Genomic DNA, 27,316 nt, shown 5'->3' with positions numbered 1-27,316 from the left:
TCAGCATTATCATAAGGTAGCTTTATTAAATTCCTTTACCTTCTAAAAAACGATTACAAAAAAGAATACTTCATTTAAGTGTAATACTGTCTTTATGGATGTACCGTGGTTGGGAAGTGAAGCTAAAGGTCATGAATATACGTGAGAAGAGAATGAGGACAAAGGCAGGACCCCTGCTGTTTACCACGCCAAGCCCAGTGGGTACAGAGGAGAGGGGAACACAGGGACAAATATGGATTTATCTGAGTGTGTGTGTTGAGGGGCGGGGAGGGTCAATAAGCTGCTTCTAGAAGCTTAAAATAAACACACTCGCTGGCTCCAGGCCAGGACACACAGGCCCACAACCCTCGTACCGCTGCCCAAAGCTGCAGTCTCCTATCAGATACCAGCAGACATCCTCAAGCAGCTTTGGTTGTTTTCTCTCTCACACACACATGCACACACACACACGCACACTCTCTGGGGTACCTTCCTCCCTTGGCCATCTAACCTCTTGTCTTAGGTACAAAATCTAAAAGACTTTGATTCCTTTCATCAAAATCAAAGCAGTCCAGACTCCACCAAGCCAAGAAAGCCACTTTTCTAGGAAAGAAGCCAGCATCTCGCTTTGTTGAATGAACGTGTGAGCCCTCAGGCCCTGATCTGTCCTCCTGCGCTCTGGCGTCAACCCTGTCAAGCTGAGAATTGGACGAGAGGTCAGAGGTCGGGACACTCTTAGCTAGGGGTTCATTCCCCTGTCACAGGGCACTTTCCTAGGCTCAGAACCCATCCTTTTTCTTTTCTTTTTTTTTGGTTCACAAAAGGATCAAGAAAGAAAACTATGTGGAGATTCTGGGGACAAAACAGGCCGTGAAGGAAACGGCGTGTGTCTGGCGAGCCCCATTTCCAGCAGGCTCTGTTCCAGGCAGCTCTGGAAAGCCTGTAGGTCGTTAAAAAAAAAAAAAAAAAAAAAACAGCTGGCCGTTGTTTGGTTTTAGGCGAAGCCCTGTCTCTTTAACTTTGTGCTGGGAGCCCTCCCGGGGCAGCCAACTTTTAATCATGCACACATGGTTTCTGGAGCCTGCTCCACGCTCTGCCAATGAGCACATTCCCTGTTTTGTTTTTTTTTTTTTCCTTTAAGGGGAAAAATCCTGGAGTCTGGGAGGACCAGGACAGCTCATAACCTAGGTTCTAAGACCAGACACTCAGCAGCCACTCTGGAAACTAGATTCATTTCCTGCGTCTGCAGGTCTGCAATGTTTTCTAGGAAAAGTTAATATTTGCTGGGGGCCTCTATGCAGGAAGGGGTCAGATTGTGGGGTAACTTCTCAACATGAACTGCTCACACATCTCAACTGCTGGATCCTGAGTCCTCCACTTGAATGGGGGCAGCAGTGGAAGCGAGAAAATGGGACTGAATTTCCTGACCCAGGTGACAAGGACAGACTCTGTTTTGTGAAGAGACCAGAAGAAAATTCACCCAAGAAAGTCTCCTGGGGTGGGGTGGGGTGGGGTGGGGTGGGGTGGGGTGGGGGTGTATGGACGAGATGCTATTACATACCAGACAACTGAATGGGGGGGCAAAGAGAGCGCCACCCATGCATAATAACATTCAGGATTAAAATGAAAATATGTAATTCCAGTGACTTTCAAATTTGGCAACAAGTTAATATGATTCTCCCTCCCCCAACGATGATTCAAAAATACAGTATTTTTTTCCTTTTACCCGCCTCCATCCACAGTTGCCAGCTGATTGTTCTCAGTGTGCTTCATGAACCCACACCCCAGCATCAGCCACTGGCACCAATTTATATGAGAATGGAGCTTTGGTCTGCACTGCGGCTGCTTTGAACTGGAGTACCATAGAAAACCCACTTTAAGCTGGAGTCTTGTCACTATCGGGGCTCCCCCTGGGAAACATAAGAAACACCCACTTGCTGTTGGGCCTTAGGCCTTGGTGGGTATGAGTAGGGGCTGATCAGGGAGGAGATGAGGGACGAAGGACAGTTTGCTCTGGGGCTTGCTGGCCCCCAAGGGCAGGTGTCTCTGGTCCCCTCTCACGGCTACTCTTCTGCAGAGGACGATGCAGGACTTTCATCATCTGACATCGGGGCAAACTGAAACGAGAAGCAGAACTCCTTGTTTGGCATCCTTGACTATGGGGCTCTGGCTTTGTTGGGTGGCCATGAGGCTGTGGTAAGTGATCCCGTAGCCAAAAGGAAGCGACGTTGTGGGGAAGATGCCACAAAAAAGTAAGTGAATACACTAGAGGATTTTCATCAGAGATAAGGGATGAAAAGGAATGGAGTGGATAGTGGCTGGTCGGGAAGGAAGGGGGCATCTGAGCTGAACAATGCTGAGAGGCCAGCCAGAGGGGCGGAGCAGGGCATTCCAGGTGGCGACACAGCCAGTGCAAAGGCCCTGAGGCAGGAGCAATGATAAGGCCTCTGTGGCTGGAGCTTAGTGAGTGGCCAGGAGGAAGGAGAGTGGGGGGAGGTGAGGCAGTCATGCAGGGCCCAATGCGCTGTAAGGATGGCTTTGGCTCTTTCTCCAAGTGCAGTGGGAGCCACGAAAGGCTGTGAGCAGAGGAGGGACGTGCCCTGACTCAGGTGTTCTGGTGACCTCTGGCTGCTGTGTGGAGAGCAGACTGGAGAAGCTGAAAGTAGGGGACCACGGTAGAGGCAACAGCAGCAGTCCAGGTAGACAGTGATGAAGGGCTGGGGTTCCTCCCTCCGGAGTCCCCAGGGGCTGGACCACAGATCAGACCGCAAGGCATCACCCAGTCCTATCGCCCCCAACTTACAGTTGAGGAACCCAAGGCCCAGGTGATCCCAAGCACCATGACTGAGGCTCAGGTGTCCTGACCCTGGGGAGTGAAGCTGGGAAAACTCGGAGCCTCAGAAGAACCTGAGAGCCAGGTGGAGATGGATGGTGTATGTCTCCAACCTTCGCTCTCTTAGACCGTTTGGGAGAATTGCTGTGGTTGACACCCACCATGCAACCCTTGAACCCAGCCCCAGATGTATCTCAGAAAGGCTGGGGCAAGTACAAGGTGGGGGTGAGGAAGAGGAGGCAGTAAGGCCCAAGGTCTGGAGCCAGGTGGACCCTAGGGCCTATACTCCTTCCTGGCTGTAAGACCTTGAACCAGGGATGTAACCATCCTAAGCCTTGGCTTCCCCACATGAAAAATGGAATAATAATAGTACTTAACATAAGTGAATTGGGTTACTGTGGAAGGTTCAAAAAATCATAACTAGGAGGCACTTAGTATATAGTCTTTCAGACTGGAAGGGCTTGTCTCCCCTGTCAGGCACTTAGTACCCAGCAAGTATCAATATTATGCTTCTGGAAAAGTGTTTTGCTAACAGCCAAGGTTTTTTTAAAAAACCTAGATTTGTAGTCAAGAGAAATGCTGGGTTAAACAGTCAGGATAGGTTTCTTTTCAGTGAGACTCCTTAATGCCTTAATACACTGACATGCTTCCAGTAAAAGCCAAAGTCCTCACTGTGGCCCACAAGGCCCTGCATAATCTGTGGTGGTACCTCCCAGGCCTCATCTCCTCCCTCTGGGTTTCTCGATGGCCCTCAAACACACGAGGCATGCTCCTGCCTAAGGACCTTTGCACTGGCTGTTCCTTCTGCCTGGAGAGCCACACGACTTGTTCCCTCACTTCCTCACATGTTGGCTAAAATGCCACCACTTCATCAAGGTCTAAAATAGCTCCTCTATCACTCATCACACCTCTTACCCTGTTTTATATTTTTTCCCAGCACTTACCATCCCCTGGATATGATACACTAATTTCCTTACTGTGTCTCTTAGAACATCCGCCCTATGAGGGCAGAAGGCTTTTTTGTTTTGTTCAGTGCTGTGACTGCCAGGGCCTAGAACAGGGCTTGATGCAGTGGGTGCTCTAAATATTTCTCAAACGAGTGAATGGTGATTAAGAGCATGCATTTGGAACCAGATAGATCTAGGTTCAAATACTGTCATGCCCACTGTGCCATGCAGTCTCAGCTGTCCGTGACTCATTTCCTCATGGGCACCTACGGGTTCAACAATCAGATGACTTCAGTCCATGGCTCAGGGCCTATACACCACCAGCTCTTCACAACCATCTGTCCCCTCCCAGAGTTCCCCACCCTCTGCCCTGCCAGGGCTGAGACTCACCGAGCACTTGATGTTCATGCGGGAGTAGAGCATGGACGCGATTTCACTCTGCCCCGCATCCAAGGCCACCATCAGAGCTGTGCTCCCATCCTGTAAAGCATCCATTGCTGTGAGGACACCTAGTACTGTGCGTTCACCCTCCCAGAGGTGCACCTGGGTGGGGACTCACGCGGTCAGTGAGTGAGATGTCGCAGCTGGGCACAGCTAGTAGCAGCCCCGTGATCTCCTTGTGGCCGTTCTCACAGGCACACATGAGGGCTGTGGAGCCATCATCATCTTGCACATTGATGTCTGCCTCGCAAGCCAGCAGCGCTTTGACCACGTTCACCCGCCCATGGCTGACGGCCAGCATCAGGGCGGTCTGCCCCGCCTGGGCAGGGGGAGGAACAAGCTCATGAAGCATGCAGGCCCCCAGGCATGACGTCCCTGCTCCAGAACCTTCTGTGGTTCCCAAGCACTCTGATGCTAACAGTACCCCCGCTCGCTGGCCCCTGTATCTCAGTCTTTCCCACCACCAGCCTTCGTACCTGCTGGGCCTTCTCCTACTGTCTCCTTCTCACCCCTCAGGTCTCAGCTTAAATGTCTCCTCCTCAGGGGGTGGCACTTGCCTCCACACACTTAAAGCAGGTGTCTAATTCACAGGTGTAAACGTATGTAAAAATTTATCATACTAAGATTTGTACACTTTTTGTATGTCAGCTGAACTTTAATAAAATTATCTCCATGTTTATCAGTGGATGAATAGAAACAAATTATGGTGAACACATTGTATACAATATGCACCCTTGAAAAAAAATGAGGTGCATAAGTATACTACAGCACGGGTGAACCTTAAAAACATGCTCAGTGAAAGAAGCCAGACACTGAAGAACGCGTGCTACATGACTCCATCTCTATGAAACATCCAAAGTAGATAAATCCATGGAGACAGGAAGCAGACTGGTAGTTGCAGGGGCTGGGGAAGAGGAATGGGGGTGACTGCTCATGGATGCAGCGTTTCCTGTAAGGGTGATGGGAATGTTCTGGAAGTAGAAGTGATGGTGACATTGTGAAGGTACTAAGTGCCACTAAATCATACACTTTGAAATGGTTAATCTTATGTGAATGTCACCTCAATTAAAAAAGTAAACCACTAAAAAATGATTTTTAGTTAAAAAAATGAAATCAATAAGGAAAGCAAGTATGTCCGCCGCTCTTCCATATCACTGCAGCACCCTGCTCCTTTCCCGGACTCTGTTTAGACTGTGGCAGACCCCTGCCATCCTTGCTGTCCCCACGTGGTCACGGCTGCCCTGCTCATCTGCCTGGACAGCCATCTAAGCCCCTGTTGCCTCTGCAGTTTCCCGGCTTCTCTGCTCCTGCTTCACAACATGCAGCCAATGGGAGATGTCAAACCAGAAAGCCAGACACGCCACTGCCCTGATCGAATACCCCGAGCAACCTCCCGAAGCCCCTGAGCCAAGCCTGCTCCCGGCGTCCCTGTTGCCTGAAAAGCTTGTGGCTCCTGGAGACCCAGACTGGCTAGTGAACTGCAGGGCTGTAGGGACCATGTCTGCTTGTTCACCATTTGAGCCCCACACATCCAGTCGCTGCATAGGGAATTTCCCAAGCAGGATATGGGACAGTGTCGCATTAAGAAAGGCCAAGGTTCCCCACGTTCTCCCCAACCCCTACCAGAAGGTCCTGTGTCAGAGGCAGCCTGGAGGCCAGATTATAAGAACAAGGCTATGGACCCCCCGGGGGGTTCCAATCACCCCCTCCTCTAGTTTGACCTTGAAGAAATGGCTGCTTCTCTGAGTCTCATCTGTGGACTGGTGGCTCTCTGCGCATGGAGTGAGATCGTGTTTGGGCTTGGCACACAGCCAAGACTTAGTGAATGGGAAGGGCTGCCCAGGTCTGCAGTGCTGAGGGCCCACACCTGGCTGGCTTTGGCATTGACATCTCCAAGCCGAAACAGCTTCAGGACAGTCTCGATGTCATCCTGGGACTTCAGGGTGGCCAGGGCAGTAAGCATGATAGGACTGTAGCCGGCACGATTCTGCTTGTCCACCTGGCAAACGCCTAGGGGGAGGGGTGGGAGAAAATGAGCCATCAGATCCTGCCGATGTGAGCCAGGCCTGCCCTAAGGCTGGAGGACGGTCCCCAAGGTCCCACACTCAGCCATCAGACTGAGAGCCTGTTTCACTCTGCCATAGTGAGCACTGGGCATCACGTTGCCTCCATCAGTCCAGGTGTGACCTAACTGTACCCTTTTCTCATGCTGAGAACTCCATTCTGTTCCAGGGTGTGTCTCCATTATGTCACTCCGTTAGATGAGTGGCTTCAAAAAGGGGAGACTGCACATTTCCGCCATCGGACTGGCACCCACACTGAGGGTTGAGAGTAGGAGCTGCGTCTCTGGAACAGCCAGACTCCTCCAGGCTGGCCTGTGGCTCCTCCATTGGACTGGGGAGCTGTGTCCTCCCGGTCTGACCAGGGAAGGGCAATACTTTCCTGTTGAATCAAGGACCCCATCTTCTCTCCACGCCCTAGCCTGGAGGCCACGTCTGTCCCTCAGAAGAGGGCTCCAGAGCAGTGGCCTCATCATACAAGATGAATGGTGGAAGGGCCACATGTTTTTCATGAGACCCTGGCTATAGGTAGGGCCTGCATCTTCCCCACCTGACTGCAAGGGTAGTATCTTCCCCATCAGACCAGCCAACTGGGGGTGGCAGCCTGGCACCCCGCCCCCTGCCCTAGAGCCCCTCATCCGGCCCAGCAGGGTTTACCGCTGTCCAGCAGCTGCCGCACTACGGGGAAGTTGGCGTGGGACACAGAGTAGTGCAGTGCGGTGTTGCCATTGCTGTCAGCAATGTTGACCACGTAGTCCAGCAGCCGTGCTGACATGGCACGGAATGTGACCAGGTGGCGCCGCACAAGCTCAGGGTGGGCGTCGCTGCGGCAGGCCAGGCGCAGCCACTCCTGCAGCACCGTGGTGTAGGCCACTTTCTGGACGTGGGGTAGGGCAGAGCAGAGAGGGGCATGAAGGCAGGCAGCAGCCCATCTTCTCCAGGGCAAAGACGCACAAGGGGAGTGCAGACACCCCCATCCTGAAGCAGAGCCTTGAAGGGGAAGCGTGGGCACCGCACCCAGACGAGCCCCTGGAATACAGTGTCATGTTCCTGTCCTGGACAAGGACCCTAGAGGGAGGTGTAGACACGGCAATCCCAGATCTGCCCCTCAGAGGAAGATGTGAGTGTCTCCATCCCAGATGCGACCCTGAAGGCGAGTGCAGACAAGGGTAGAGGGAAATATGACAGCCCTTTCCCTCAAGCCCCCAAAGGACCAGGAACCAAGGCCAGTTGTGCTGGTAGGTGATCATCCTTGGGCCCCTCCCTGCTTCCCTGGCCCCTCTCCAAGGCTCATGACTCAAGGACACACACCCCCAAGCTCCTGGGGACCCTCAAAGGAGGCACAGGGAGACACTACAGACAAGGAAAAGCCAAGGTGCACAGGGTGGGGAAGGAAGGCCTTCCCCTCGGGCCCAGGGCCCCATCATACCAGCTCCCGCTCGGTGAGGGCATTGGGGTTGTCCAGGTACTTTTCCAGGGCCAGGCAGGCTGAGATGAGGTCGGGGCTTAGTTCCATCCTGTCAGGGAGAGGTGAGAGGGTTTATCTTGGGAACACCCACCTTGGCCTCTTGGGCCTCCCCTACTTCCCACATCTGAGTGGGGTGCTCAGAGAGGGCCTCGATGCTCTCCGCCATGGCACTCACCCAGCCCTGCCAGGGCTCACCTGAGTGGTGGAACCTCAGATTCCCCCTTCACCAGCAACACATTTTTATACTATACCCCAAGGGGCAGACATGGGAAACAAACATACCCCAAGAGAAAATGGACGTAGAGGCCAGTTTGTTCCAAATGGTCAGTGGTAGGTGGGAAATCTTTTCCCAAGAACAGATTTTTCATCAGGGAAAAGAAAAAGATAAACAGGATAGACAGGTGGAGCAAAAATGTCTCAAAGAAGGTGGGTAGTTTAAGGACAAATTTTGTCTGCTCCTCAAATCCTAACCCAATGGTCTGAATCGCCTCCATCAGGCCCTTCATTAAAGCCTCTCAGCATTCGAGATGCAGGAGAAAGTATTTGTGTGCTAATTCATACAAGGGTATGCATGACTGATGGGGTGTTCCCTCAAAAGCCTTGAATCCTGGGATCTGAGGCAGATTTGCACCCCCCACACCCCCCTGCCTGAATCCCTGCCATCCAGGAAACTGACCGGATCTCCTCCTCCTCATTTGATGGCGATGCCCCTGCAGCTGTGGGCACACGCTGACACTCCCGAGATAGCTGGCACTCTTGCCGGCTGGGATTGGCTGCTGCCGTCCCCGGGGGCCTGAGCAGGGGGGCTGTAGCCACACTTGGCACCCGCTCCTCGGGCTCTGGGGCCTCGTTCTCTGTGCTCTCATTGTCTGAGAAGTTCTCTGCCGTGCTGGAGTCCTCAGACGAGGACTCATACCTGGAGAGGAGGGACAGGTAGGGCAGGGGAGATGCTGCAAGAAGGGACAGGGCATGGTGAGGGTGGGGTATGGGGCTCTGACTACTGGACTTCAGCTTCCCCATGTGTTAGAGGGGGATGACAGTGTGGACCTCGCAGGGCTACAGGAGCGTACCTCACAGCCCCTGGCACACAGCACGTGCTCCTTATACAGGTGTCCCTGATCCAGACCCCACCCCACTGTGAAAAGGGCCCTCAAGCTTCTTGCTTCCTCTGGACAAAGTCTAAGCTTCTTGGCATTCGAGGCCCCAAACTGTCCCTGTCCATTGCTTGCCATACCTCTTGCTTCTCATGTCACTCTGCTTCCTTCCATTTCTAAGCCTTTATTTGGGCTGTGTCCCCCAAACAGGAGAGCCCTCTTAACCCACCTCTTCATTTTGCTAGTTCCTGCTGTTGTGCAGTAGACATGTCTCCTCCTTCGGTGACTTCTCTGGTGGTGGCCATGCCTCCTTAAGATCCCACATTACCTGAGTGTCCCCATCATTGTTCCAACTACACTGCTGGAACCACCTATCAGGGCCAGGAGCCAAATCTGCCTCCTTCCGAGGGGTAGGGCAGTGCAGTGGTTACGGCACAAGCTCTAGAGCCAGACTGACCACCAGGGCCAACTCCTGGTCCCACGTGTGCTCTCGCGAGGCACTCAGCCTCACTGTGTCTCAGTTTCCTCATCTGTCTATTGTGCTTTAGCTAAATGAGTGAATCAAAGTGAGGGGCTTAGACCAGGTCCTTAGTACATTCTTGGGCAAGAATGAACCAAGAACCAACTAGGGTGGAAGCTGAGGAAAGGGTGTTGTGGTGGGGGCTCCTCTTACCCGCCATTGACTCCCACAAACTGGAGGCTCCTGCGGTGGGCCTCAGAGTCTGAGGGTTCCTCTCTCTGTTCCATGATGGACCTCACGCCTGCCTGGGACCTGCCTGTGGGGAGGGGTGGTGTCATGAGGCTCTCCCAAAGCCAGATCTCATGCCCAGGCCTCCTGCGCCCCATCTTGGTGGCCACTCCCACTTACCTGCACCTCGGGCCTCCTCTGACTCACGTGAGGCTGTTTGCCTGGTGGGCTCCCTGTTGGCGGCATCAAGGGTGAGCACCCAGCCTGTGTTCTTCATGGGCTCTGCCAAGGAGGCTGCTCCAGACCCCAGGGTTGGTAAAGATGACTCTGTAGGAGCCTGTGGGAGACCTGGAGGGGCAGAGGGGCAGGAAATAGGCACTCACTGTGGGTGACAACGAAGCAACAACAGTAATAAATGCCTCCCTCCGAGGCCGATACTCTGAGGGCTAATTATTTCGTCAAATCTTCCCAGTCCATGAGAAGTTGGAGTATTACAGATGAATAAACTGAAGCACAGAGGGTTGCCCAAGGCCACCAAGCAAGCGAGCTACAGAATCCACTTCCAACCCTGGTTCGCTGCCTGCCCCACAGCTGGTCAGGGCCAGGGAGGACCCTGTGACCCAACAATCCTGGGTCATGACCCCCTCCAACATATTGAGTGTCGTCTGGACACAAGGTTTCATCATAGCTGACTGTTGGTCACTATAGGGAATCGCATCTCTCAGGACCAAGCTGTGTGACCTCAGGTAACTCACTTAACCTCTCTGTGCCTCCAGAGAATGACATTCCTACCTCCTGCTATCTCATGCAGACTAGACAGTAAGGCTAGGATGCAACATTTAAGACAATGAGCACATTGAGAGTGCTCAAGAAAAATCTAATTCAAGAAATTATAAACTATATTTTGATAAGATACTATATATGCATATATATATATTTTTTTTACAAAAGCAGGGTTTTTTGTTGGTTTGTTTGTATCTGGCTTCTTTTTATCCTGTACTTAATTTTACACAGGTGTTACTTTAATAATCAGGAAAAAGAAACAATAGAGCTATTGGAAAATGAAAATGAAAACCCCACCCAGGCAGTTTCTGTTTGGAAAGCTGAAAGAGTTTTAGAGGTGAGGGGTGGTCATGGCTGCAAAACAGTATGAATGTGCTTCATGCCATGAACTGGATACTTAAAAATGGTTAAAATGGGAAATTTTATGTTATGCATATTTTATCACAATTTTTTAGAAAACCCACCTAGGTTGGCCTAAGGACAAAGGTGACTTTGTGGGCACTGGTACCCAGTGCACATCTGGAAGTGGGGCCGGCTGGGGGCTCCGGCCCTAGATCACCAGCCTGGAGCAAGGGACAGAAATCTAGTTGCCACCGTCAGCCACTGTCCAAGTCTCGGAACAGCTCAGGTTCCCCCCAGGCAACATGAAGCCCCCCTGTCACACTTCCCCAGGACTTCCCCTTCCTGCCACTGGCCACAGGCTCTGCAGACCAATTCATTTTAATTCTCTTAACAGTTAAAACTTTTTTTGAGATACACAGTAACTACTTCCTCAAGTCTGTGCACATGCTCAACTTGAGTTAAGAACAGGGAGTAAATACTTGGGACAAGCACATAGAACAAACTGATGAGACACTTGGCCATAAATGAATCTGACAGCACCCCAGCCCAGGGCATCTTTGGGCCAGGCCAATTCCAGAGCTGGAGCCTGAACCCCGACAGGGGCCAAGAACATAAGCTGGGTTTTAATGTGAATCTCCTGATTTTTAAAAAAAATCTTGTCAATAAATTCACGTCAAATAAACAAAACATTTTGTGGCCAAGTGGAATGTGTCGGGAGGCAGATGGCCAGTTCACAATCTCAGCATCTGCTCAAACTCAGGGCTCCTGGTTTAAACTCCTGGGAGGGCTGAGGTAAACAAGCCAGGCACGAGAGGATAAATGCTGTGTGATTCCGTTTACAGGAGGCCCCTGGAGGAGTCAGACTCACAGAGACAGGAAGTAGAATGGTGGGTGCCAGGGGCGGTGGGTGGGTGGGGGGAAGGCTGGAGGTGGTTTGTGTTTAATGGGGACAGAGTCTCAGTTTGGGAAGATAAAAAAGTTCTGGGGATGGATGGTGACAATGGCTGCACAACAATGTGACTGTGCTGAATGCCGCTGATCTAGACACTGAAAAACAATAATGAGGGTAAATCTCATATTTTATCACCAGTTTTTAAAAAATGAAAATAAAATGGAGCAGGACCACGGCCCATTCCACCCCCAGGGAAAAGCAGGCCTCGCCTCCAAAAACTTGGGCGGCTACTTTCCAGTGTGAGTTCAAGGTCAGACACCACAATGCTTAAATCACAAGAACAATAATGAGACTGATACTTATTACTGTTACTGCACTGGGGGGTGGGGCAAACTGATACCAAAATTTATGTGGCAGAACTAAAGTCCATGACCAGTTACGACCACTGTATAAAAAAAGGAAGACATGGGGAACATTGCCTAGGAGAGTGAAACATATTCCAAAGCCACAATGGTCCAAGCAGTGGGAAGTAACTGCGGGAAGAGATGGGCTGGAGGAACAGAGGAGAGGGAGCCCAGCACAGCCCCCTCTGAGGGCACTTGGGCCAGACAGGGGTTTCCACAGACCAATGGTAATGGGTGGACTCTGTGGTGTGGGGTTGGGGAAAACAGTTGGGGAAAAAAATCAAGCTAGATCCCTACCTCACGCCTTACACAAAAAATAAACTCTGAAGGAATAATATGAAGGTGCAACTCAAAGCTATAGGAAGAAAATGTAGCACAGTATCAGAGGAATCAGAAAAGGGAAAGATTCCTTTAAAAATTCCTCAAAGCACAAAGTACATATGAAAAACACAAGGTGATCTCACTTTTATGTGGGCTCTAATAAAACTGAACTCGTAGATACAGAGAGCAGATTGGCGGTTGCCAGGAGCAGGGGACGAATGGGCGAAGAGGATCAAAAGGCACAAGTTTCCGATTATAAGATAAATCCCAGGGATATAATGTACAGCATGGTGACTACAGTTCTCATAATACTGTATAGTACATTTGAGAGTTGCTAGAGAGTAGATCTTAGACATTCTCATCACAAGAAAAAAAAACTGAAACAGTAAGGTGATGGGTGTTAACTAGACTTATTGTGGTGATCATTTTGTAACATATTATTTATATCAAATCTTTAATGTGTACTCCACTCCTTAAACTAATACAATGCTATATGTCAATTAGATCTCAATAAAAATGGAAACATTAAAAAAAAAGTTTAACTATATCTGACATGAAAATTTCTATTTACTAAAAACTCATAGACAAAGTTGACTAAAAGAAGAATATAAATGGGGGAAGATATTCACAATGCCAAAAATGGACAAGCAATTTTATCCTTCTAGGACAGGAGTCAACAAATTTTCTCTGTAAAGGGCCAGATAGTAAATATTTTCTCTACATGAGCCAGAAGGTCTCAGTTGGAAATAGTGCTAAAGCAACTCTATATAGTATGTAAATAAATGGATGTGGCTGTGTTCTTTTAAATTTGAATTTCATACTGTTCAACCAGTTAAAAACATAAAAACCATTCTTAGCTTGTGAGCCATATAAAAACAGGCAGCAGGCTAGATTTGGCTAGTTCACCAACCCCTATTCTGGGATATGCCAGGAACTTCTCAAAATTGTCCAAAAAAAGTAGATGAAGGCTACGAATAAGCAATCCACAGAAGAATCTCATTAAACATATATGGTAATGCCCAACTGCAAAAGAAATCAATAAATGCAATTAAAACAACAAAGAGATACCACTTTGTACCAGGGTCAGATGGACAAAAAATCAGACAGATAAAACTGTATGTTAGTGGGGATGTGAGGAAACGGGCACGTCGGGCCCAGGCATGGCTGATAAGAGTGTGGACAGAAAGAGCTTTTCTGGAGAGAATCATACAGAATTGAAATTGTGCATCTCCTGTGGCCCAGTGACGTTATTGGAGGCGACAGGTGAGGATGGCCTTAGCACTGCTTATGGCAGTTAGCAACTGGAAGCAACCCAGGGGGGATCGGAAAAGAAAACTGTAGCACAGACTAGGGCATTAAAAGTGACGAACCAGATTTATGAACATCGGGTGAAGAGTTCAATAATAGTGTGTACAGAAGAAAAAATAAGAACACGATTTTTTTTTTCTAAAACACAATACCATATTAGGAAATTAAACACATGCAAGGCATATTTTTCAAGGACACTCAAATATCTAAATAAGCTTCTAGAAGATGGATTGCCAGGAATGATATTAAGTGGGGTGGGGGTGGGAATTCATGGTGGGGGGGCAGTGTGAATGGCATAGAGTAGAGACTGACAAACTATGTATGGCTCTAGGGCACATTACGTTTTTAAATGGTTGGAAAAAAATGTAAAGGATTTTATTTGGGACACGTGAAAATATATGAAACTGACATTTCAGTGTGGACACATTATGTTTGCTCGGCACATAGCCACTCTCATTCACTCTTTTATACCTATATTGGTTATGTCTGCTTTCATACTACAAAGGCAGAACGGAGCACCAAATTCATCGAAATGTATACATTAAAAATGTGCAATTTTCATATATTAAGTATACCTTAATAAAGCTGAAAAAAGAAAAAAAAAAAGAACCAAGTACAACTGAGTCATTGCAACAGAGATCGTATGACCTGCAAAGTTGAAAATATTTACTGACCCTCATCACTGAAGGTAGAGATAAAGGTGCAAGGAGAGTAAAGGACAACAGAGGTGTAGTTGCCACCAGCTGAAGAATTTCATTAACTCAGATTTGTACTCCTTAAGTCCAAAAGAAAACGTTAAAAATTTAAATTACTCAGCCACCCACAGCAGAAAGGGAAGAGAGCCCATGGTGGGATATAAAGCAATTTGGTAACAGACATCAAGGTCCTTGAAACTGCCCTTTCAGGAACTGCTGAAAAAACACATAAGAGGACATGAGGGGTTCCTGCAGAAGGACATCTGTGTGGCACCCTTGAGAGTAAAGAAAAAATAAATAGTACATCCCAGAAATTTTTAATAACATGAAGAATTGCTCCTGGGATAATGTTAAATCAAAAAAGTCAAAGAGTTTAAATGCTGGCTTCAAGAACAGTGGGCAAATTCCTTAACCTTCCTGTGTCTCAGTTTCCTCATCTGTAACATGGAAATTAAAAGCACCACCCACCTCATAGAGGTTCTGCTGATTTAAATGAATTAAAATATGAAAAGGGAATCAAATAATACCTTGGTCTGTGGTAAGGGCTCCCTAAATGCTTTTAAAAATAAAATAAAGCAAAACAACAAACTTAACCAGCTCCATGTCATAAGATTTTAAAAGTATTTTTTTTCTGTTAAAAATTTCAGAAGAAGTTTTGACAGCAGCTGTGTTTGGTGTAGGTGGGTTTAAGGAGGTTTTATTTTGTGTTCTAGATTTTTCTGTACATTCTGAAGCTTCCACAGAGGGTATGAACTGCTTTCATAGGAATATGTTTTGAATAAGAACAAATTTCAAAGCCTTGGAGACCTCGTGGATGCACATGACTGGCTGCTCCTTCTCCCACTGATTGCTCTGTGGGGCCTTGCAAGGTAGGGGGTGGGGATGGGGCTTTGGGGGTCTCCACACCTCTAGTAGCCCTACCTACCTTTGCCAACCGGGAGGGGAAGGCTGCCACTCATCCTTCTCACCTTTCAATTGCAGTGAGCAAATTCGAGGTAGCAGAGAAGGCTGGGCTCCTCTTTGCCTCCTCCTCCAGGGAGCCCTCTATGACCTATGTATCTGGCTGACCCACCTAAGCAAATACATGGTACAAACACTTGTCAAGTCCTTGTAGTACCTCATGTCTCATTGCTCCCTCCCATCTACAAGCTCCGTAGGACCCAACCCTGATGTTTAAGCTATCCTAGACCTCTCTTCTCTGGCCTCATCCTATTCCAGCTTGTTCAACACCCATGTCCCTCCTAACCTCAAGGCCTTTCTTCCTGGTGTGCCCCCTCCCCGAACACTCTTCTCACCTCTTTGCCACGTGGCTGCTTCTTTCCTTTCACATCTCATTTCAAAGAGCCAAAAGCTAACCCAGGTACCTGTTGAACACTTGACATGAATTGAAACATTTAAGCCTCACATTAATCTGGTGGCATCAGCCTGTCAGGACCCACAATTTGCACACAAGGCACAGAGAGGTTAAATTGTGTAGGGCCACAGAGCTAGGGGACAGGGAAACCAGCATTTGAACCTAGGCTACCATTCCACTGAATTCCTGCCTACCCCATGCCTGTTTATTTGCTTCAAATATGTATTTTCTGAAATGACATTTCTTCATTTATTTATTGTGGTCTCTTATTTGTTTATTGCAGGGGTTTCTGTCTGTCTTGTGCACTGCTGTCTCCAGTGCTTAGAAGAGTTTGACACACAGCAGGCACTTGATGAACGTTTGCTGAATGAATAGAATTGAAATGATTAGCACACGCCAGTTCCAATCAAGCAAGGTGGAGACTGGGGCTGGCTGCAGCGAGAGGGAGTTAAGTGAGACACAAGGAAGGACTGTTAGGGCTTCCACAGGGTGGGGACATCGCTATGTCTGTGTGTCCTGCAGGCAGGAGGCCCCATGGCTACCTTGGAAAGTATGTCTGGAATGGAGGCTGCCTCTCAGATCTCGAGGCTGGGCCGGGCAGGGACCCTGGCTCTGGGCCAGAGTCATGGGGCCTGGTGTTTGGGATGGATGCAGAACAGAGGGGTGGTGCCCAGAGCTGGCCAGGAACAACATGAGGAAGCAAGGAAACATATCTGGGTCCCCACCCTCCAGCTGTGCCCGCTGGCCACACCATGGGGTTCTGGCCACCTGACATTCAAAACTGGGTGGGGGACTTGGCTCCACCTCTGAGCCATGCTGCAGGTTCAGATCCTGGCTTAGCCACTTTCTGGCTATGTGACATGAGACAAGTGCAGCTTCTCCCTGAGCCTCAGTTTCCCCAACTATAAACAGAGTTGTCCTGAAAATCATCAGCAGAAGTAGCAACAAGCTCTGACTGGGCACTTACTATATGCTCTAATTCATAAGTGTCCTAGAGGTGGAGACCCTTTTATGCCACTTCACGAACAGGAAGCTGAGGCCCAGAGAGGTGAAATTGCTCACTCAGGGACACACAGCAAGAAGTAAGATTTGAATCCAGATTGCCTGGTTGCACAGTTCCCAGTCTTCAGCTTCTCCGTGGGTGAAACACTCAGCATAGCACTCAGCACCACACTGGTGTCTGATAAAGAACAGCTGTTGTCATCATAAATCACTTCAGTAGCTTCTCCCAGGGGCCCAGCAGTGGTAGGGCAGCTGCCATTCTGCACATCCCACATCCCATTTCTTGACATGAGGACTCAGCACTTCCTCCAGGGGGCACCCCCTCCCTCCCTCAAGACTTGGGTGGGGCTCTTCTATCCCCATCATCCAGTGGTAGGCAGCTAGGGACACGAGGATTAGCTCAGTGTCGGGCATGTGACTCAAACCAGCCAACGAGTGCCACTCCTAGGATTTTTACTAGCACTCTTTGGAGTGAGGGTCTCCCTTTCACAGAGCTGCAAGGGCAGATGCTGAAAATAGTGGGGCCACCTTCTCCTGCCTGAGAGAGAAACCTCCAGGGTGCACAGAGGAAGAGAAAAAGAGACATAAAGTCCAGAGCACCTGGATCCAGCTATGCCTGAAGCTGTAATAAAGTTACATGAACAACACATTTCTTTTTCACTGCTTAAAGGGGTCTGAAATTAGTTCCTTCCACATTGACTATAAACAGGGAAGATTTTTTTGCCCAGCAAACTGACAGCCTTGGGGACCCTCTACCCCCAAAATACCTCCTGTTTTCTAGACATTTACAATGGGCTCGAATGAGAATACACACTTAACAAACACCCAATTTCTCTGCATGGTCCCTATAGCACTGAGTTGATGGTACAATTCTGCCCCCTTTTGCAGATAGAGACAGAGGCTCCGAGAAGAGGAGTGGTCTGTCTGGTGGAAGGCCAGGACTGTAACTGAACCCTGCAATTCAGGTGAAGAAAGAAGGACCCTCCATCATCTTCCCCGGACAGTTAAGGCTCACCTGCTGGCCCATCGCAGCTTTGCTCGGTGATGCTGATCTTCTTCACCAGGTGGACATTGCCAGTGGATGCAGTGGGTGTGGGGAACACCGTCTCCACCACCTCATGGCTGCGGAACACAGAAGAGCTCTCGGCCCCTCCAGACGTTGCCAGGGCCCGCAGCCCTGCCCCGTAGGGCTCCAGACTCTGGGCCCGCTGTGCTGGGGCCCCGGCGGCTGTGCTGGCTGCAACCTCCACCTCTCGTGGCCCCTCTACCACCCGGATGGTGTCCACGCGGACTGGGCTGTCTGGTGGTGGCCAGTCCTGGGGCTGAGGATCAGCCTGCCGGGCTTGAGCTGCCTGAAGCTCCTGGAGCGCTTTTTTGAGCTGGGTCTCCAGCACAGCAACCTTGGCAGCAAGGGCTGCCTCCCCATCTGGCATGCCCAAGTCCCGCTCTCGGACCCAGGTGCCCACGCTCCGGGTCTCCAGTGCCACAGCGTCCTCGGGGGTCTCAGGGAGGTCCAGGCAGAGCTCGCTACGGCTCCGGCCCGCGGTGGAGTGGCCTAGGAATTTCTGGCTCTTGAGTTGCACTGTGAGCTGCCGCTTCTCCTCCTGTAGTACTGAAAGCTTCACCTGAAGCACGGGGATCAGCTTTACCTGCTCCTCCAGCTGCCGCAGCTTCCGCAGGGCACCGGCCATCTGCTCCCGCACGTGGGCCAGGTGCCCGGCGCTGGGTGGCACTGGTGTGGACAGTCCCGAGCCCCGTGGTGTCGGGGGCGGCAGACCCACGCCTACCAACGAGCTCGTCGAGCCTGCCATGCTGGGCGTCAGGGAGCCCAAGCCAGTGGGTGCAGCTGCCTGGTCCTCAAGGCGGCGCCGCGCATCCAGCAGCGTGCGCTCCACACGTGGGTTGAAACCGCCACCGCGGGCTTCCAGGGCACCATACTGTGGATAGAAGCCCCGCCCGCAGTAGGAGTAGGCTGAGTGGCGGCTGTCCCCGCTGGCGTTGGAACACAGAGACTCGGTGGATGTCCACCAGGAGCCAGGGCCTCGGGGAAGCGAGCCGAGGCGGGGCCGGCGCTGTACAGCCACGCGTCGCAGCGTGTGGCCCTTCTCAATGTCGTCTACGTATTTGAGAAAGTCCAGGTCCAGGCGGTAGCCGTAGGGTGTCTCCACGGAGTAGGGAGGGTCGCTCTCCTTGGCAGGGAAGGCAGGCGGGGAGGCTGGGCCAGGGGTCCCTGGGACAGGGAGAAAGACCAGCACCTCTGAACAGTGATATCCCCTCTGGGGGGAAGGCTGTTACCCCCAGGAGTCAAGGTCTATTTGCCCAAGGGAGCCCACTGGCCCTCACTTGCCAAGTGCTTAGCCCTTCTCAACCCCTGTCCCCCTCTCCCACAGAACAGGACCCTGTCTCCATCTCAGAGTCTCCCGGCCACAGCCAAGCTTTTCCCATTCAGGCCCTCAGGGCAGGGCTCTGTCCCATCCTCAACCCCCACCCTGGGTACAGCCATATCTCTCTCCCCTCCCTTAGGCCTACAGGACAAGCTCACCTCCCCTCACCCTCCCTCCTCCAAGCCCTGGGCAGGGCCCTCTTCCTCCCCAGAGGCCTGACCTGGGAAGGGGGCTGGCACGTGCAGGACTTGGGCCATCCTCTGGGCTGTGGATGCTCCTCAATGATCACTGGGAGACCCTGAGTCAGACCACCTGCAGCACAGGCTTAGGCTCACCTGGGGAGAGGGATCTGAAGGGGGAGGGAGGAGATGTGACCACCCCCCTCCACAGCTGTTCCCCCCAACACCCCTCTTCCCTGGGTTTGAGACCCTTTCATAGGCACACACCCAGCTAGGCTGTGGAAAGGGATGGGGGGCCCCCCACGGCCTGGAACAAAGAAACCAAACCTCACAGCCTGCCGGCACATCTGTCCAGCCCCTGGACAGGCTCCAGCTGTTCCTACAGCCACGCCTCTATGAGGCCCCCAGGGCTGGGGCCCCAAACCCTATTGGCCCCACCCTTCCTGTACCCCAACCCCCCAGCCCAGGCCAGGAGCTGGTTATGAGGACAGATAGGGACTGAAATGGGCAGGGGTCTAGGATGCTAATGATGGGGGAGGGGGCTTCCTGCAAGGATCCAAGGAGACTGAGAGACTCGGGGACGAAAGAGAACTCAGGGAAGGGGACCCCAAAACAGAGTGGGGTTAGGCCAGTGGGATGTGGGGGGGTGGTAGGGAAAGTTGTGGGGAGGCAGTGAGAAGCAAAGCCTTTCCCCTTTATGGAAACGATTTTCTCTAAAAATAAACAGTTTTGCTGCTGGGCTACACGAGAACTTCCTGCCCCCACAGGACACGTCCGGCTGGGGTGGGGGGCAGGGGCACAGCAAGGATAGAGGCTGGGCCACCCCCGGGAAGTCATGGGGGTGTGGGGAGGAAGTAAGAGGGGGCGCTTGGAAGCTGCAAAAGGGAGGAACAATCAGGGCCTCTCACTAACCACCCCCAGCCCTGGAATCTGGCTAGTTTTGTCCCCAGCTCTCCACCTGAGCTTAGCCAGTTCTTTCCTCCAGCCACCCTGCTGCAGTGGCCCTGGCCTATCCCACTACCAGAGAGTGCAGTTTCTGGCCTGTGGGTGCCAGGGCAGCAGGTACCTGGGAGGATGGGCCAGGTGGGCATGAAGGCGGGGACGGGGCTCCAAGGGCTGCCGAGCTGTCTTGTCGCACACCCTGAGTGTCTCTTGCTTAGTGTCTTGCTTTATCTCTCTTGTCCTGGTCTTTCTGCGTCTCTGCACGTCTTTCTGTGTCTCTCCACGTCTCTCTGCTTCTCTCTCCACTTCACTCTCCCTGTCTCTCCACGTCTGTCTTCAGTTTTGTCTTGTAATGCCTAGAACACAGTCACTGATTGTAGCAAATTTGGTTTTCCATTTGCCTGAAGGCTCATCCCCTGAACAACAGGATCAAAAATATTTCCTGGGGACTCGAAAAAGAGACTGGAGGCAGGAAGCAGGATTGGAATAGCCTGTGGGGACCCCTGAAGGTGGACAGGGGTGGGGCAAATAATAGTAATAACTACGACAATAATCTGAGCAAATCACTTGGTCATCAGACAAACCTACCAGCTGGGTAGTTACCAAGGTGTTTCACAGACTGGGACTCTGGGGGCACAGAAATATGCAGTGACTTGCTCAGGGTCACTGAAGGGGGAAGTGGCTGGTCCTGGATTTGAACCTAAGCCTGTCAGATTCCCAAGCCACACTCACTCCTACTCAACATCCCTCAAACCATTTCTCAGGCAGAGACAGAGGTCTGGGGGTCTCCAGCCATTTGACCACCCTCGGAGAGAGCAGGTGACTCCAGGTCAAGAAAGATGATTGGGGGTGGGATGAGGATGTCTGGGGCTTGAGGCCCCTCTCCTTCTATGGAACCCTTGGGGTTCAGGGAGGGGGACAAGAGATAAGAGACTGAAAGGAAGATAGGACACTTAAAGAGGCGACAACGCAGGGTGCTCAGGGAAGCGGCGTAGAGTCTGGGGCACGAATGTCCGAATGTCCGATGGGGTCTCCCTAAAGCTCCCCTCGCAGACCGGCCTGGAGGTCTCTGGGGTCTTCCCGCCTTCTCCCCGCCCCAAAGATGGGATTGAGAAGAACCCCGCCCGTACAGAGAGGGGCGGGGCCTGCGGGGTCCTCAGCTAATGGCAAACATCTGCCGCTCCCCACGCTGGCCCAGCCGCCAGGCCGAGGCCCAGTGCGGCCGGACGCTCGGCCGCCTTCCCGCCGCCTGGGGCCTGGCTCCGGCTGAGCGATGGGGGAGGGCGAAGCGGGGCAGGGCAGGGGGAAAGAGGTTGAGAGGGAGTAGAGATGGGGGAGAGGGGAGGCAGTGAAGAGCGAGAGGTAGACGGAATTGCAGAACGGGGTCGGGGGAGAGAAACAGGGACGGGGTCAAAGATGAGGTCGGGGCATAAACGCGGGGACCGAGACACTAAAAACTCCATAAAGTTTGGGTTGGGATGATGAAGTTGGAGGCAACGGATGATAGAGACCTGCAAGGTCGTGCCTCAGGTCTCAGTGGGGTGGTGATTACGCTCGGACCCCGATCCGGACTCGAACCCCGACCCGACCCCGGGTCCTACTCGCCTCGCGCACTCCGGCCGCCGCCGTCTCCGCGTCCCGCAGCCCGTGCGTCCTCCGCGAGCCACCGACCGGCCACCCGGCCCTCGGCGGTAGCTCCGCCCCGCCCCTCCCCCTCCGGCTGTCCCGCCCCAACGGCTAGCCCCGCCCTCCCGGTCGCCTGAGGATCCAGCCGCGATGGGGGTGCGGCCGGGAGGACACGTCCGCACCTGGACGGCAGGTGTGTGTGTGAGCGGGAGGGCATCCGGCTATGTCCCCTTGCCGCCCCTCCCCGAGTACCCGGAGCAGGGTCCCCAACTGCTGTCTTGCCCCTCTCGTGCGGTGGGCGGGAGGGACGGGGCTGGCCTGGGTCCAGCTCCAGGAGGGCGCGGCGGGAGGTCACTCCTCCCACAGCCGGCCTAAGGCTGGAGGCAGCCCAGGGCAGGCCTGGTACGCAGTGGCGTGACCGCCGCGGGGCGGGGAGGGACGCTGGGTCAGTTAGAGGCTGCGCAGGCCCTGACCAAACCTGGGCTCCAGTCCCAGCCCCACCATGCCTTTAAGTGCTCGGCGCCTCAGTTTCCCCATCTCTAAGATGGGGTTAAGACTGTGCCTGATAGTGGTGCTGAGAAAATTCACTAATTATGAGGCAGGGGTCAATGGGAGTTCCTTTGGGCAAAAAGACCCATAAATGCGGCAGTGTCTTTTCGGGAGCCTTTTTCATACAGGCCTGGGCACTCAGCAAGGGTTTAATAAATGTTACTCTTATTCCCCATGTACACATATGACATTTTCATTTGTTGCCATCTCCACCGGAATGTCTACCCCACAAGGGCAGGCATTGGTATCTGTTGTCAATTCTGTGTCCCTGGCACCCAACTGAGTCTCAGTGTCTGTTAAAGATAAGAGTGTGTGGATAGACTGCTCTCATGACATGGATCCCAAGGACTACACCACACAGGCTGCTTATAAAAAACATTTAAAATTTAAAAAGGTAAGAACTATCAGTGCACAGGCAGAAACAGACAGGGACAGAAGGCCTGGCCCCATGTGCAATGTGGTCACCCCACAGTCAACTGTGTGGTGGTACAAACTCCCAAAAGGCACAGATAACTGCGGTAAGGGAGCTGGTTCCTCTGGGAGTGGCTTCAGGCACTTTGGGCTCAGAGTTCAGCCTTCCGGAAACTTGCTCTGTTCAAAGAGTTCCTGGGGGAGGAATGAGGCCAGTCAACATGGCCACAAGGGCCCCCAACTCCATAGTACTGCCAGCCCACTCCCCCCTCCTCTTCCAGAGTTCCTTCTAGAATCCTCCCTGCTCCTTTCATATCCATTCTGATCCAGCTGTGGATTCACAGATACTCTCTTTAAACCTACCACTGGGGGGATGACTCATGACCATTTTACAGATGTAGAAACCAAGGTTCAGAAAGATGAAGTTGCATGTCTGGGAACTGACCCACCAAGATCTGAAATGGCTGTCCAGAGCATGCATTTGTGCCCATGTCCTAGTTGTCACAAGCTTGTGCAAAGCCAAGTGCACGTGTTGATGTGCATGACAGCCCCCATCCCGTGCCTGTCTGTGCCTGTCTCCTCTTGGTATCTCTAGGGTGGTGGGCCTGGGTCAGGCACCTGAGGCCGGCAGTGGATGGCGCCAGCAGCTGGGGTAGGCGCTGGGTGAGCAGGGGCTGCAGAGCCTCCCACAGGCGGCCATAATTGCGCTCCAGCTCACGATGGTACTCCTTCTGGTCTGGCCCAATCAGAGCCTTGTTCTTCCTCAGCGCGTCCTCACACCTGAGGGCCATATGGCAGGAGGTGCTCAGGGACTGGCACTCAGGAGAGAAACCAAGACCAGAGGTGGGTGTCCATGAGGTGGGGTCAGGAGCTAGAATGGGGGTTCAGGTAGGTAGACAGCCATAATAGGGGTTGGAGGGGCTCTAATGGGTGAGGTCAGGCCTACTTCTTGCAGAAGTCCTTAAAACAGAGCCGCAGCTTGTTGTGATGCCTGAAGAGCTTGGGATCTTCTGGGATCTCTGCCAAAAATACTTGGGCCACCTCTAGGGGACCCTGTGGGGAGAGAGGGACTTGTGAGGGTGTCTTTATGGCCCCTGGGGGACCTTGGGCAGCCTGCGTCCCCCACCAGCCATGCCTGATTCACAGTGGGCCCAACAGAGCCTTGTAGCACCATCTGCAGCATCTTGGCATCAGGTGGGTCCTGCTGGGTGGCAAAGGCCAGCTCCCGTGTCTTCTTCTGCATATCTTCGATGGCCACCTCCACTGGTGTCAACACTGTCTGCAGGGTTGGGGGATGGCATGCACTGGCTGGGGCCTGAAGATATCCTAACCCAGGCCAGCACAGAGCAGCTAGGGTGGGAGGGGGTCCAAGTGGCTGTGTAATGAGCAGTGTCTGGGGACTCCTGCCTCTCTGGGTGTGGTAGGGTCAGGGGCCTGGCTCAGCTGCTTTTATCTGGCTCTGGGGTCTTTGGTCTGGTTGTGGTCAGCTGGGCCTGAAGGCAGAGATTTAAGGCTACAGATTTGGGTCTGGAGGTTGGAGTTTGGAGACCCCTCCCCTCCTGGACCCGGATCTGGACCCCCGCCCACCTCCTCCCGATGGCACACGTGAATGCGAGTCTTGATGTAAGGGAATGCGTGGTCCGTGCTCAGCAGTGTCTTGCGCTTGTGCTGTTCATGCAGCTCCCCGTGTGCACGCCCGTCGGGTGTGAAGGGCGTGCAGAACAGAAAGGTGCGCAGCCCATAGTTGCGATCGAAATAGGTCACCCGGTCCTTGAGCTCATAGGTGTCGAAATGTGGTTCCACATACGTGATCTGGATATAGGCCTGGGGCACGGGGCTCAGGTGTGAGGTTCCCATAGCTCCAACATATCCCCCCAGGGCTCACCGGACTCCCAGTGGGGCCCCAACCCTGGAGAAAGGGGATTTGGGCCTCTGTGGATCTGGGGGCTTTGCATCTGGGGTTCCCAGGTCTCCCTACATCTGGATGTTTGAGAATCCCAAGGTTAAGGATTTTGGGGTCCCCAAGGGAGATGAGCTTTGGAGTTTCCCATAGAAATAGGATTGAAGGTTCCCTAGGAAAGAGTACTTGGAGTTTCCCTAAATATAGGATTTTGGGGACTTCAGGGGGATGGTCAGGAGCCCTTACCTTCTGGGGATCGAGCTTGGTCTTGTCCACAGGGTTTGAATCTTTGACAATCTCGACCACATCCTCCCCAAACCTCTCCGTGTAGAACTCCTGGGGACACCAGGCTGACTTGGGCTACCCAGGTACAGCCCCCACTCCACCCCAGGGCGACCCCATGCTCCACCCACTCCCCACCACCATGACGTGCCTCCAGCCGGTGTGAGATCTCTGCCAGCTTCGTGATGGATGGCTCCTTGTACACAAACTCCTGCTCATCCAGGTCACCGAAGCGGGCACCATAGAAACCCACGCGGAAGTATGTTCCAAAAACGCGCTGAGGCTACGGAAAGGGGTGTTGTTACCTGAGGCCCTGGGAGAGAATCCCCTGTCCCAGAGGTCCTTGGGCCCCACATGTGAAAGAGGCGGACATGGGCAGAGTAAACCCTGAAAATATTGAGGCACAGACCCAGATGACCGCCCTTGCCCACACCCTCACTCTTTCTCCCTAGCTTCTGTCTTCTACCTTCCCCAAATCTTTATCGTTTAACAAGCCCCTAGTTTGTTTCTCCTTCTCACCCCACGCAGTTCTCCAGAGCCTGGATCCCAGTATGAAAAGACTGGAGCTATACTGCTCACAGCTGTGTCCTTAATGCCTATGGAGCTGCGTATACAGTAGATGTTCAATAAATGCTCAGGATAGAAGCTCTGGCTCCCTTGTTCCAGGGCATCCGCTCCCCGCAGCCTCCCCTGGAAGTCTGGGGACCAACCCCCACCAGAAAGGAAGGGGGTGGTTGTATGTTCACTCACCAAGGCATATCCGGATGGGATGGGGCAGGCACCAGGAGATGGGGTGGGGAGCAGGGGCATAGAGACAAAGTCATGGGAGAGGTCAAAGGTCCTGGTTATGCTACCCCATGAGAACCATCCCAGGGTTAGAGATGAAAGATCCAGGGAGGGAGGGGACCTGCCCGCCCCACCCAGCCCACACCCAGCCTGCCTGCCTCAGCTCTGGGTTCTTGCCATCTTTGGCTAGAAAATTCTCCCCAAACTAGGAGCTGCCTAAAAATAGACCCAAGTGGAGGAAAGGCGGGAGTGGGGGATCATTAAATGGCAATGAGGAGCAGAGATCCTGGGGGAAGCTGGGGAGACAGGGAGAGAGAGAACAAAAGAGACAGAGTGGGAATGACCAAGACAGGGAGAGAGACAGGGGAAAACGGAGGGAAAGAGACCAAGACAGAGTCAAAGAGAAACAGGAGTCAAAGAGAAACAGGAATCAAAGCCCCCACTTTTAGGCAGAGCCCCACCCCCCACCCGGTCTGGCACTGCCTGAAGAGCTCCCAGCTGGGTGAGTCACAAACTGCCCTGGAGATTCGGGGCAGGGAGGGGGACCTGAGGGGAAGTAGTAGGGTGTGTCATCACCCACCATGCTGGTACCCTGTGGCCAGGAAGCCATGCTCCTCCGGCGCCCCCTGGTGGTATGTCCCTAACCACAGCTGACCAACCGTCTTGGGGCCCCAGAGGCACATGGCCACCAGGCCGACTCACCTCCCAGCCAGAGCTCTGTGGGGGAGAAAAGAGTCAAGGTAACTTGAGCTGAGGAAGCGGGGTCAGGGCCAAAGGCGGAATCTGGGAGGGCATCTGGGCCCACCTGGTGCATGATCTTGGTGAAGGCTTCCTGTAGTTTGCCGTGCACAGCAGCCAGCTTCTTATAGTCCCGGTGGGCTTCCAAGATGGGGATCAAGGTTTTGTACACCTCGTTCACTGCCTCATAGAGCCCGCCCTGTGGGGGAGGAGTAGGGCAGGTCAGGATTCCCAGCACCCTCCCTGGACTTCTGCCTGGAACAGCCAGCTCCTGTGTTCCTACCCTCCCTCCAAGGCTCCATCCTCCATCACCTCCTCCAGGAAGCCCACTCGGACCACCCCCAACCCAGATAGGGCAACAGTCTTTCCACTCAGCCCCTACAGGCCCCTCTGTGGTCTGCACTACGTTTACTATGTACCAGGTGCTGTGTATATCTGCACTTTATTGTCGTTCCTTCATCGGTAGTTGGAGGTGCTGTTTTTTTTTTTTTTCCTTTCATTCCTCAGAGGGGAAACTGAACCTCAGAGACATGGAAAGGTCAGGAATGCCAGCCCACCTGGTCTGGTGCCTAAGACCTCCTTGACCACTAATGGCCACTTATGGGTGCCCCTTGTCCCCAGCTGGTACCAGTGTCAAGCCTGACACACAGCAGGCATCCTGGGATGTTTACTGACTATCAGAAGGTCTGTGTTTACCTTCCGGCTTTATCTCAGGGGGCCTTTGTCTCTGAGACTCCAGCAAAGTGACCATAATGAAAACAACATCACTAGCGGGGCTGGCACCACAGAAATTTCACTAGGCAACCTGACCCTGAATCTGAGTGGGGTCCTGGTTCCCAGAAATGCAGGACCTAGAAAATAGGTGAAGCACTGGCAAGCCCCTGGAAGGCCAGAAAGCCTTTGAGAAC

The 27,316-nt window shown here is 52.6% G+C and overlaps 2 protein-coding genes across 12 annotated transcripts in view; both read right to left on the bottom strand.

The window, feature by feature from the left end:
• Positions 1-21,831, bottom strand: KANK2 (KN motif and ankyrin repeat domains 2). 2 transcript variants are annotated; one of them, XM_016153486.2, is made up of 13 exons: positions 21,628-21,730; positions 20,241-20,472; positions 19,216-19,344; positions 17,627-18,841; positions 9,691-9,858; positions 9,496-9,598; positions 8,405-8,644; positions 7,690-7,777; positions 6,918-7,137; positions 6,068-6,210; positions 4,319-4,519; positions 4,150-4,239; positions 1-2,096 (listed from the first exon to the last, which is right to left on the bottom strand). In XM_016153486.2, the coding sequence occupies exons 3-13, from the start codon at positions 19,250-19,252 to the stop codon at positions 2,043-2,045; spliced, it is 2,559 nt and encodes an 852-aa protein (XP_016008972.2). In that variant the 5' UTR covers positions 19,253-19,344; positions 20,241-20,472; positions 21,628-21,730; the 3' UTR covers positions 1-2,042. The 2 variants fall into 2 exon arrangements, with proteins under 2 accessions (XP_016008972.2, XP_036089593.1); XM_036233700.1 differs by lacking the exon at positions 20,241-20,472 and having other exon boundaries at positions 21,722-21,831.
• Positions 21,832-22,654: 823 nt separating this feature from the next.
• The window catches only part of DOCK6 (dedicator of cytokinesis 6), a 38,103-nt gene continuing 33,441 nt past the window's right edge, over positions 22,655-27,316 (bottom strand). For 4 of the 10 annotated variants that reach the window (XM_036233695.1, XM_036233696.1, XM_036233697.1 and 1 more), the window contains 9 exons: positions 26,476-26,607; positions 26,373-26,387; positions 25,036-25,167; positions 24,849-24,938; positions 24,290-24,526; positions 23,838-23,981; positions 23,649-23,755; positions 23,321-23,482; positions 22,655-22,897 (listed from right to left, as the gene is read on the bottom strand). In XM_036233695.1, coding sequence (XP_036089588.1) covers positions 22,855-22,897; positions 23,321-23,482; positions 23,649-23,755; positions 23,838-23,981; positions 24,290-24,526; positions 24,849-24,938; positions 25,036-25,167; positions 26,373-26,387; positions 26,476-26,607 — 1,062 coding nt within the window. In that variant the 3' untranslated portion in view covers positions 22,655-22,854. Of the gene's footprint in view, positions 22,898-23,320; positions 23,483-23,648; positions 23,756-23,837; positions 23,982-24,289; positions 24,527-24,848; positions 24,939-25,035; positions 25,481-26,372; positions 26,388-26,475; positions 26,608-27,316 lie in introns of those variants that run through there. The other 6 variants (XM_016153413.2, XM_016153417.2, XM_016153418.2 and 3 more) reach the window with 3 other exon arrangements.

This window comes from Rousettus aegyptiacus, unplaced genomic scaffold (genome assembly GCF_014176215.1).
Source record: "Rousettus aegyptiacus isolate mRouAeg1 unplaced genomic scaffold, mRouAeg1.p scaffold_m13_p_16, whole genome shotgun sequence".
NCBI classification, from domain to species: domain Eukaryota; kingdom Metazoa; phylum Chordata; class Mammalia; order Chiroptera; family Pteropodidae; genus Rousettus; species Rousettus aegyptiacus.
The sequence above is the reverse complement of the archived record's forward strand: the minus strand, read 5'-3'. Positions and strand labels throughout refer to the sequence as shown.

Excerpts from the sequence above, each read along its gene's own strand:
- KANK2 (XM_036233700.1), bottom strand. The coding sequence starts at position 19,252 with ATGGCCCAAGTCCTGCACGTGCCAGCCCCCTTCCCAG. Across the intron at positions 9,599-9,690 it reads AGAGGAGGCCCGAGGTGCAG|GCAGGTCCCAGGCAGGCGTG; the intron begins GTAAGTGGGAGT and ends CCCTCCCCACAG. Across the intron at positions 7,778-8,404 it reads AATGAGGAGGAGGAGATCCG|GATGGAACTAAGCCCCGACC; the intron begins GTCAGTTTCCTG and ends TCTCCCTGACAG.